The 12,597-nt window shown below is 35.5% G+C and overlaps 1 protein-coding gene across 1 annotated transcript in view; it reads left to right on the forward strand.

The window, feature by feature from the left end:
* Positions 1-2,637: 2,637 nt before the first annotated feature.
* LOC147075258 (uncharacterized) overlaps positions 2,638-12,597 on the forward strand; it is a 55,458-nt gene continuing 45,498 nt past the window's right edge. The window contains exons 1-2 of the mRNA XM_085943322.1: positions 2,638-2,910; positions 11,216-11,491. Coding sequence (XP_085799448.1) covers positions 2,815-2,910; positions 11,216-11,491 — 372 coding nt within the window. The 5' untranslated portion in view covers positions 2,638-2,814. The remainder of the gene's footprint in view (positions 2,911-11,215; positions 11,492-12,597) is intronic.

Raw genomic sequence — 12,597 nt, forward strand, 5'->3', positions numbered from 1 at the left:
GTAGATGAAACATGGATACACCACTATACTCCCGAGACGAAAGAACAGTCAAAGCAGTAGATTGCGAAGGCAAACCATGTCCAAAGAAGGCGAAAACCGTAAAATCAGCTGGTAAGGTTATGGCTACTGTATTTTGGGATGCACGTGAAATTATTTTCGTTGACTATTTGGAAAAAGGAAAAACAATAACAGGGGATTATTATGCATCTTTATTGGACCAGCTAAAAAACAAAATTGAAGAAAAACGGCCTCATTTAAACAGGAAAAAAATCCTCTTTCATCAGGACAATGCCCGTGTTCACACATGTTTACGATCAATGGCTAAAATTGAAGAATTGAAGTTCGAATTGGTCGACCACCCACCGTATTCGCCAGATTTAGCCCCCAGTGACTTTTTCCTTTTCCCAAACTTAAAAAAATGGCTAAGTGGACAACGTTTTTTTTCAAATGAAGAAGTCATCGATCGGACAAATTCTTATTTTGAGGACCTTCCGAAAACTTATTTTTCTGACGGTTTAAAAAAAATTGAGAAACGTCTAACCAAGTGTATTGAGCTCCAAGGAAATTATGTTGAGAAATAAAAAAAAAATACAAAAATAAAACCTGTTTTAATGCTTTTTTCTAAGGAATTATTGACCCACCCTCGTATCATAAATAATAGATTTTGATGAAATAATTAGGGATTTTGCAACAAAAAAGGGTAAGGATTGAATTTATTGAAAACTATTTTTAATAAGATGTTTTTTGATGTCCCTTATACTGTATTAGCCCAACGGGTCTATTCTATACACAAGGCGACTATCGACCGCTGAAGTGATAAAGTGATAGTATTTATTACATATTTTTATTGAGGTATTACCTATAATTGTTATAATAAGTTAACCGTCTCAACAATCAAAACTGTCTATCTCGCTCTAAATTTTATCACAGCCAAAAGAGGTGCTGTTAAAATATAGCGGTCATCACTTTAGCGGTCGATAAGTATGGAATAGACCCACAGGGGCCCTTCAAGTATAAATCCACCCCTGATCATTGATAATAATATTGTGTCTTCACCACTGGTTTTTGTTAAAGTTAGCATTAAACAATCACTTTAATAAGCAGTCTTCACCACTGTTTATTAATAGTCGAGCTCTGAACACGTCAATTTGTTTTGTGATGGCGTCGGGGGTATTAATTCTTAAATCGTGTAAAGATGACTAAAAACGTTACCCATTTACTTGAAAAAGAAAACATGTCAATGAATATATTATTATTATTACTAATAGAACAATAAACATAACATTAAATGGACGCATGTTGAATTTTTATGATAAATTATGTTTTGCTCTGCAAGCGTCATTTGCACAATCTTTGCGTCGCGTAGTCACGATCGTTTTAGACCGTGCCCCAGCTGAAGTATAACCTTAATAATAATAAGTGATATTTTGCCGCCTAACGAAGAGGTATCTTGGCAGTTTTTTTAATGAGAAATGGATGTTAACCACTTACCTAACTTATTAGGTCCATGCTCTGGGTCCAAACACACATTGAAAAAACAACGTGTAAATTTGCCAGACTATGCCAGACCTATTCGAATCTAAGACCCATGACATTATAAGACATCACATTATTACTTGGCCATCGCAAGGGCAAGTTTAAGTGTAACTAGTATCATTGGTGAGGGAGAGTTGGCAATGGAGATGGAATTGTTGCAGCAGGTTTCACATGGCAGGGGGTGTGAGATATGGTGATGGACCGATAGAAGTGGAGCAACTTTGTGCTTGACCTGTGCACCGATAAGAGGGTGAAGAACTTAGCAGTAATCAATGTAGTCTTTGAGGAAGGTGGGTTTTAAAACAGTGGAATCAAACCCCAGTCGATTTTTCAACTAGAACCGAACCTTTCAATTAATATTTGTGTGTTCTAACTCAACTCTGGTATGAACATATCAGATTACCTACTATTCATCTAATTATTTTCCTTATTTCATCAGAATTAGCCGGTTAGGCGGTAATAAATTAAAGCAGTTATCAAATAAAAGAAAGCAGTTTTCTTCTCAATGTTTTAATTTTTGAGCAAAAACATAGAAATCAAAATAAATGAACTTTATTTTGACTTATAAATAATACAAAATTGCACTATAAAATCTTCATATTATTTTAGTGTTTTTTGATTTTTGATTATACCTAAATAAATTTAATTCAGCCAAAGAGTTGCCTCCCCAATCTCTTTGAATTCAGCTAATTATGCAACAATGATAATAATTATTATGTTGTATGCCTTCTCATTGGAAATAAGTTAAATTATCTCATAAACAATTATTCTCAAATCTTTATGACAAAAGAGTCCTACAATCTTAGAATTGAGATCAATAATTTAAATAGAGAATTTTATTAGTAGATTTTTATAAAACAACGTTTAATTTTAATATTCTATTTAAAGACTCTTTTTATTATTTTGTTTTCATTTGTATTATATTTATTTACAATTGCAAGACTCTTTTTAGTGTTTGGTCACTGTAATATGAAACTTAGATTATTTTGTTTTGTATTAGAGTAGATTAGGCACCAAAAATATATTGCCTGTTGGCAAAAATCATGGGATTTTTTTAAGTACCTATTATTAAACTGGAACTGGCCAATAACAAAAGAAAAAGAAGATGAAAAATGAAAAAACAAAACAATGTCATCGGCTCGGAAGTGAACGACGGCTTTTGTTTTAACGGTTTGGCTTCGTCTTAACTTGTGATGGGTATGCCTAGTTCAAGTCAACCGTGTAAAATGTGTCCCGTGATGCCGATGCAGTAATATTTGAGCCAATTTCGAGCTTAAAATGGGCGATGTAAACGACAAGTGGGTGCGACATTTCACAGCGGACGCGACATCGAAGCACAAAAATGGCTTCACAATTTATAAAATTACATCATACGTGAGTGTCTTTAGTTCTTTTACTATGCGTATTTGTTATATTTTGTAAAATGCGCATTATGTCTTCCCGTCCCTGTACCCAGAAGAATCATACTTACAAAATGACTGATATTTTCACCTAAATTCTGAGTTCGAATTTTTTATCCATTATTTTCATCTTGCTACCGGCTAATTTGCCGGTTCTCCCATGTCATTGATTGAACCTTTACATGATCGATTTTAATATTATATTAGCATCAATAATTGCAGAATGCAAATAAGGGTTTGTTGCACTAGTCACTAGTGTATTGATCTTTATTGATTTCCATACCTACATAATATTCCTTGGCAATTCTGCATGGCCATGGATTTTTCAAGTTAGGCTTGTAGAAATATTGAACTTAAATTCAATGCACCTCAAGAGCTTCGAAGTACATCATTACCTGTCTGTTTTAAATGGAATAATTCGTACATGCAATCAATACTTTCATTATTGCTTGCATAGATTCATGAGTTATGTTTGGGAATACAGAAATAATGGGAAATGCATTATCTTGTGGGCTCGGTAGGAACAAGGTTTAATTCTAAAAGGGTGGAGAAATATGTGATAAAATTGTACATGTTAAAGAATATGTTATTTTCAATAGTTACTTCGGGTCTTTTTACTGGTTCTCCGCCACCGGCCGCTGTCATCTGTCAGTGAGCGTAGTGTTGCCAACCGAACTATAATTATAGTACATTTTGGTTCGTGTACTATTCGAAAAGTTACATTTTCGTCCGCGTACTATTAAAAAAGTATAGTACGTCAAAAATACCACAATTTTTAAAATTTTTATTAATTGAATTCGCCGGTTTGGTTAGGGGTGTGAAGCGAGGGACGGTGTATTATTATATAAATAATATAAGATCTCAGTGTGCGATATTAGTCTATGGACGTGATTTTGCGTTGTATACCTACTCTAAAAAACTAATGTGACAGTTAATGACGGCGGCCGTTGTTAGCATTTTTCGGTCGTAAGAGGTGTTATAATTAAGTAGAGCATCGGAATTTCTCCAATTCTCCGTGACAAACAAAAAACTTTCATTTTCGACACGTCCTATAATTTTTGCCGAAATACTATAATGGCTTGGACCGCGTACTATAATTCGGTGACAAAAAGATAGCTAAAATTCAAAATGGCGACTGACAGATTACGATGACGGAGAACCAGTAAAAAGCACCGTTACTTCTTTATGCATTAACGTTTATCACATATCGAAAACATGGATTTAACATTTAACAGGATATTCCGGAGGCTTTTTATTTCAAGCATTTTATGGCTTGACTGTCGTTAAGTCATAAATAAAATTCGGCTTCAAAGTCTTGGTCTATGGTGACTGACTTTGCATTTTTATCTTATTAATCAGTTCCGTGGTCATATTGTAGTGGCTGCTTCCAGTGGTATTTGGGGTAGGGCTATTTTACTTTTTCCACAAGGCATACCTACAATATAAATTGCTCAAAACTATGAATGTATGCACATGTAAAAATAGGATAAATGTCATAATAGTGTCTTCTTCTTCAACGTGTTAGATATTCCATGGCTACATGGTGTCACCCCAAGAGTCAGCAAAGGCCACCATTTTCCTCATCTTATAGAGTCACATTGATATTAAATTATAATGTAGGTAGGGTAAATGCACTGGTATCCGGACAGTTAACTATTTTCTCACCTTATTTTCGATTATCTTTTCCATTTTTAGAAGAAAACAAAATATGTTATGATTTATAAATGTTTACATATATATTCTTTTGGTTTATAAATATTTTAAAAATCTATATTTAGGTAAATTACTATCATATTTCTCATGTTAAGAAAAATGGTTGGTTTTTTTAGTCTCCGGACACACAATCTTAGTTTCCGGACGTACTATTTTTAGTGGTCGGACAGATTATTTCTTATAGAAAATAAGACAAGTTTTGGTGTTAAAAAATTTTTTTTTCACGTTTAAACAATTTTAGTTAATACAGTGATGTAATAAAAGCAGAAATAGTTCACAATGAGCACTCAAGCAACTGCTAACTTGAAAAAAAACATATTTTTATTTATTCAATGTGTTTCTTTCATATAGTTTTATCGAAGTAATTTTGAGTGCAAATTGAGCAAAGCAAAATGAAATAAAAAACTGAACTTCATAAATCAAATGGTAAAACTAATAAACATCTCAAGTGAGTTGACCAAATTTTGACATTAATTTTTATTACATCCAAAAAATCTCAAACTGTGTAACTTTTGTTTGTGTTCTATAATATGCAAAGCAGGCTTACAAAAAAAAAACATACTTGAGAACTGCTGGCAACTAAATTATTGCCATTGATAATTTAAAAAAGGTTCAACACTTCAGTCACCATAATTATATTTCCAAACACACTAAAATAAATTTCAATACTAATCCTAATCCCTTCTCTGACGAAAAATAAATGTTTTCAAGTGCTATTTTCAATCATAAATATAAAAGAGAACTAAGTGTAAAAAATCCATGCTTGAATCAAGCACTCTTCAGTAGTTTTACAGAGAAAAAAATGCTTCAGTGCTATACCCCCAACCCAATAGCCTGGATATGTGACTTAATGTCTAAACACCTACAAACCCGGAACCGGGGTTCAACGTAATACGGGTGTCTGAGTGATTATACGGGTGATAAAGATATTAATTTAGGTCTAAGTTTAAACAAAAATTACATACAAAATCTTTTAGTGATGCTTCACTATAAGATAACATAGACATTGTCGTGCATTTACGGTGAAACCAACGAACACATCCATCACAGCCAATGTTCTTTAATAAACCATCCTCAACATCACTTTCTAATTCATCAGAACAATTTTGGCAAATCGCCTTTTTCGCTTTCCTTTTTTTATTTGTCTTCTCTTTTCTAAGGAAGACCTTTCATCTTTTATGAATTGCTGTACTTTTGTCATCCTTCACTTTTTCTTCTATGATCTTCCTCCACGCTTCCGAAGAAATGGCGCTTGGTGCTTTGAGAGTGTCTTATTATTCTATTTTTACTCCCAAATTGAGTAGGTTTGGGGTAAAAAAGATGAGATTTTAATGTTAAATTGCTCACACTTGATGAACTGGTGCTTGCATTTGACGTACTCGTACCAGCTATTGGAGATAATTGTGTAAATACATAATAATTAATTAGAAAATAGCTTTGTCCGGTCATTCAATATTGAATTTTAGTCGCCGGACAGCAGGATCAAAATTATAAAATCGTGTCCGAAAACTAAAAATATTTACAATTCTATGTTTGTCCTTTTCTAACTTGTATGAAACCAAGCAAGCCTCGATGTGATACTGTACACACACAAATACTCAATGTCTCTTATAAATTCAGTGCCCGGACACTGCGTCCGACAACTAAAAAAAGATAAAATTTTGCACTTTAGTTGCCGGACACCAAATATTTAACTAAATTTAACAAAATTCATTATTTTTATCATTGAATAATATACAAGAACATATTACTGAATAATATGAAACATCTTTGAAGCGAATAAATGAAATAATCATAGTTTTAACGTACTTTTTGTATCCTTCGTTCACTAATTATTTTTTAAGAAATCGAATATTTTTTTTGTTCGAGTCAGCATGTGCACCACTACTAATGTAATACTATATAATGAATTCCTTTGTATGTGACAAATATCATTTTATTGGTCAAGGAACAATACAGGCACAATATGTGAGTCATCCTTCATATGAAACTCTCATACTTCGCTTATTTTCGTTATATTTGTACAAAACTGTCCGTATACTGAAGCTGTCCGGGGACTAATGCAGTTACCCTATATGGCTTACATGGAAATATGTGTTGCATGCTTTGCATTTCGCTGCACTTGCGGGCGTGGACATCACGAATGCACCATACCATGGTTCTCAATATATGAAGGACTTTCCACGTTTAATCCTTGAAACTGACTCTTTGACAGATGCTTTGTTGGTCCTTACCCTTACCTATGCTTCAAGGTTAAATTTGTTGTGAGGAGAATTTGGTGTTTTCTATTCTGATAAAAACTACAGTTGGCATATTAGGGTATTTTCATGTATCCCTTGTTTTATTACTGAGGATTCCTTGAATTTCCTGATGTGCCACTCCATCTGGAAAGCGTATACCCTCGTGAATTTCTCTCTTTGACACAATCAGCGGTCATTTTCCTCTGCGGGCTGCTGGAATCTTTGTAGAATGCATCTCTTGCTGTCTTTGATGCCAAGTTCTTCTGGTAGTTATTGAGAGATTTGTGCTCCTGGCCGTTCATAGAATGCTGATCATCTTCCGCCAGCACCGTATCTCTTATACGCGTTGATTCTTTGGGAGTCCAGGTTACAACACTATATATCTCTCTCTGCACCAGCAAAAGCAAAAGTTCTTGAGATGATCATGCACAACATGATTTCTCCAAAAATTGAGTCATTTATAATAAATGAACAGCATGGATTTAGAGCAGGCCGATCAACGGAAACTAACCCGATGTGTATTTACCGATTATGTGTCATCGGCACTGGATAGAGGCCACCAGGTTGACTGTTCTTACAATGACTTCTCGAAAGCATTTGAGAAGGTCGGTCATGACATCCTGATGGAAAAACTCCAACTTATTGGATTGTCGGATCGATTTTTGAAGCTATTCGGGAGTTATTTTAGGAACCGTCAACAATACGTATCGTACGGCCTTTATCAGTCACAGACCTTTTACACATTTTCTGGTGTCCCCCAGGGCTCAAACTTAGGGCCGTTGCTGTTCACGATTTTAATAAATGACATAGCATTGGTAATAAAAAATATTTTTGTTGTTCGCTGATGACTTGAAACTCTTTTTGGAAGTTGTCACCTTGGACGATTGTCGTCAGCTCCAACTTGATATAGATAATATATTAAATTGGGGCAGGCGTAACAAACTAGAATTCAATATTGATAAATGCAATCTTGTATCGTTTACCAGAGCCTCAAAAGTGTTGTTTTTCCAATACTCGATGCATGGCAGAGTTCTGTCACGAATATCACCTGTAAGGGTTATTGGCATTACGTTTGAGAGTAAACTGACATTTATTAGCCATATAGTTACCATTTGTAACAAAGCGCTTAAAATGTTGGGCTTCGTCATGCGTACTTCCCGGGTCTTTTCAGATGTTACGGTATTAAAACTATTATTTAATTCTTTAGTTCGAAGCAGACTTGAGAGTGGGTCTATTGTTTGGGCACCGCATCAGTTGAAGTATGGCCTTATGGTGGAGAGGGTTCAGAAGAAATTCTTGAGACTCCTTTACTTGAGGTTGTATGGATACTATCCGTGGCTTTATCCAACTGACTTTCTCTTAGGCATGCTTACATACTGCAGTCTGCAAATTGGAAGAAATCTTTATTTAGCTACGTATTTTTTTCGATTTATACGAGGTATAAATGATAACTCTGCCATTCTGGGCAGTGTTGACCTGTGTGTACCTGATAACTATCTTAGAAATAGAGACCATCAGTTGTTTATTCTCCCAAGGTGCAGAACCAACCTGCCACTGGTAATGCCAATTGGGAGAGCGATAACTATGTTCAACGAAATTGCTTTGGGTGTTGATATATTCCACCTACGTGAGAATGAGTTTAGGTGGATGTTGTTTTATAAATTCTTAAAATAGGGTCTGCTTAACTCATCCGGTGTACTTCCTTGTACCTATCTAATTTATCTACTGATATATCTCTTTTTTTATGTAACACTGTTATATTTATATATCTTTGTTTCTAAATATCATGTTGTGAACGTCTTAAACTTATAATTTGTAATGTCCACAATATGTTAAAAAAATAAATAAATTGAATTGAATAAATAAAAAAATAAATTGAATATAGAAAGATTGAAAATATTAGCATTTTAATGAACCTTATTTTTTAGTATATTTTGTAATGCTGCAGTTCTCCTATATGAGTCGCTTAGTCGCTAAACGCGTTCTGGAGGGTTTTTTGAGTTTCGAGTAAATCACAGAAAACTGTTTTGTGCATTGACGATGATGTTGATGCTAATAGTGACATTTGTGTAGCGATTTAAAAGTATGCTGAGAATCATGTCTTGAATCGCGATGTCCGATTGCTCGGCTATGTAGAGCGGATTTAGTAAGCTGTACAGCTGGATTGGATTTAGTGACTCAAGTCAATATTCATTTTGATTTTTTGATGAAACAGGACGGAATTTAAAATTCCCATCTCGATAGGCTGGTAGACCTATTGATATAGCATAGCACATACGTACATTCAAAACTAATTTTATTGAAAAATCGCCTAGAGCGGGTTTGGCAACTAAGCGGCTCATATTTTCGTGAGATTAGTCATAGAACATTGGAAATCTTTTCCTAATTTCCTTTTTGTGGCTACCGGAGTCATTGATTCTTGAGCCAAAGTATATGAAATTCCTTACTCTTTCCAAATGGTTCAGTTTACCCGGTGAGCTCAAGCTCGTGAGTTTGATCGACAATCATTAATAGGCTACATTTGGGTAGTATAACAGTCTAACGGTGTCGAACGTGATCCAACAGCGAATTTTCCGATAGTTGCGTACCTGCATAGTTCGTTCGCAGTTTTGGGAGGTGAAAATGACGTTGATTGTGAGTGCTAGGTACTGTCAGTAGATGAGCTATGACAATGTTTAATTAACAATGTTAATTTAAACTAAAAGCATGACTTGATTCTAAAACACAGGCAGGTGATGTGGCTTAGAATTTTGTTGCTGGTGGCAATTTGTAGTCTTGTAATGGGGTTGTGCAAGTGACAGGCACTATGTCAAATGAATAACCGCCACAGTATTGACTTATGAATGCGGTGAGAGGAGATTCAATACTGTCTAAAAAGGATGGCTTACATTACATACAAGCAGATTTTCTTTTATAGGCTATTTTACTTAGAACTAAACTTAGTATTATACTGTCAAAAGGTCATCTGGCAATATCATGGAGGATGGCAAGTTATGGACATATCAGTAAGCAAGTAATTATTCTTCTTTGCAAGAGATTTTTAATATATAGGTATAGACTTTGGCAGACTGCTGTCAGTTTAAAACGCTGCAATTAAAATTGGTACAATAAATGATCAGCTCAGGAGGGAGGTACACCAATATCCACCTATCAAACGGATAATAATAAACTCTGACCCACAAATCATGTTAATTTTATATTGTTTAATTTGTACTACTCTAGGTTACCCAGGGTCACTGATCATGATTGTTTGCACAATATCTACAAAAAATATAAATAGTCAGTCAAATCAAAATATGATTAAAACTGTTAAATTTTCATCATGTCCTGCCAATGACATTAATATGGACGAATCATCTGGAAAAGAAAATGACACTCACTTAATTGCCGGGTCTGCTGAATGGCATAATCTGTTCTAACGCCATTACAATAAAGGTGACATTGCTATAAATTCCTGATGCTTTTTGTTGGGTCTGCCGAATGGTTCGGTTCGAACGGGTTTGCTCAAATGAACGTTGACATTAGAAACACTGCTCTAACGCCATTACAATAAAGGTCATATTGCTATAAATTCCCAATGCGTGATATCGCATAATGGAAATTGCGTGACGTCTACCTATACATGCGAATTTACTTGCTAGCTACTGTATTGAGTGCGTCGTCCATTAATATAGTCATTGTATCCTGCATACTGTAACAGCGGCGCCAGATTGGCACCGATTGGGTCCGACGAGTATAATTACTAGGAAATCAAACGCTGCACTCTCGTCTAATCTTTAATGATAAGGAGTTCAAAGAATCATCATGAATGGAGTCACCCTTGAACAACGATACCAAATTATCCACATTTAGTTTGAAAATCAGTCGCCAATTCGCGCAACATTGTTTCACTGCAGAATTGCATTCAGTGTTGAAGTTCATTTTTGGCTCAACCTATCAAATGCCAAGAGGTATTAACATGGCGGTACCCGGTAAATAAATCCTTATGATATAAATAGTATAATAAAAGTAGTATATCATAAAGACTTTGGTTAAGTATGTCACCATGATTACAGAAGATGTCAGTGTGTGTATAACATATTGAATTATTTAAAACAATTGACCGGGGTCAGTACACACACCCATTTTCCATGGACGGCCTCGCGCGCATGTAGTTGTAGAGTGAGTAAACGCGCTTGTGGCGGATTTGTAAACTAATAATTTATTATTAATTAATAAACTAATTTGCCGGATACGGAGTGAGACGAATCCGGAAGAGCCCTCCATTGAGTGCCATTCGAGTCTCAATTCAGATCACTCTATGTGGGGTATGCGTTTGTTTTGCAGCTGTTTCCTCGAGCTTCTCCGGAGGCGGTGACGGCTGTGTCAGTATGGAAGCGCTACAGTGAATTGCAGCGCCTGCAGCGGAGCATGAAGAAGATGCACCAAGATCTGCACCTCACCACCCCCTCCCCCTGCCCTGCCTTCACCGCTTGGGGCTACTTCAAGCGCTTCCACGCCCCCGTCATTGAGGATAGAAAGCAGTCTGCCTTGGCACTGCTAGACTTCATCGCCGCTCACCCCCCATTATTTACCAGCACCGAATTCGTCAAGTTCTTTCAGGTCAGTTGTACTCATATACTGATACTCTGTATTGCAGTCAATATTACTTATCAAGGTACCGTAAATACATAGGTACTGTAAATTTCAATTGCCGCTTGAGTTTTATTTGGACTCGACCGGCCAACAGTGTAAATTTCTCGATGCTCACACGACTAGAATCTTCAGCAATAACAGAACAGAAATCGATGCTGAACTGTTTTAAATTTACATATTACTACATGCATTTGAAGCATCAAAGACAAGCCTTAATTATAATATTATGCCTATTTTGATGTTGACGAATAATTCCGTGAAGGTTATGAAAATGTGCTACCCAAACAAAAAGTTTCACTTCCGTCGCGGGTACTCACCGCGCACACTCCAATAAATATATATTAAAAAATTGTCAACTACGTCAACCAACTGACAAATAGGTACTTAAGACGATATATCAGTGAAACGGCAAATAATTTTCAACTATAGGCGCGATGAAATTTTGGACTCGCTGGCATTCGGAGAGCGAATGTCGAGGTGTGAATATGTCAATTTTTTTCGTGATGGCGACGGGGGTATTAATTCCTAAATCGTGTAAAGATGACTAAAAACGTTACCCATTTACTTGAAAAAGAAAACATGTCAATGAATATATTATTATTGTTACTAATAGAACAATAAACTGAACATTAAATGGACGCATGTTGGATTTATATGACAAATTATATTTCGTTCGGCATGCGTCATTTGCACCCGTGACCCGCAATCCGCGCATCGCCTAGCCACAATCTTTTTAGACCATGCCTCAACTGAGATATAGCCTTAATGGAATTTGAATTTAAATTCTGATGGATTTCAGTTTTGTACTACACCATTGAATTCTAATTGATTTTAGTACTATGAAGTTTAGTACTATGAAGTTTAGTACTATGTAGTTTAGTACTATGTATATCAGCAGCGAAGGGTGGAGGTAGGCTGTTAAGATCCGCCATCAATAGTGCACGTTGACAAAATTGTGTTCACTTTTTCATTTATACTTATTTGTTTTCGCTGGATTAAGAATACATATTACGCATATTGCACCGTGAGTGTAAAACCAAGGTATCTGCAAAAGACTAATTTTGGATATATGT

This window comes from Rhyacophila brunnea, unplaced genomic scaffold, assembly GCF_057557595.1.
Source record: "Rhyacophila brunnea isolate RB1 unplaced genomic scaffold, BYU_Rbru_1.0 scaffold_15, whole genome shotgun sequence".
NCBI lineage: Eukaryota > Metazoa > Arthropoda > Insecta > Trichoptera > Rhyacophilidae > Rhyacophila > Rhyacophila brunnea.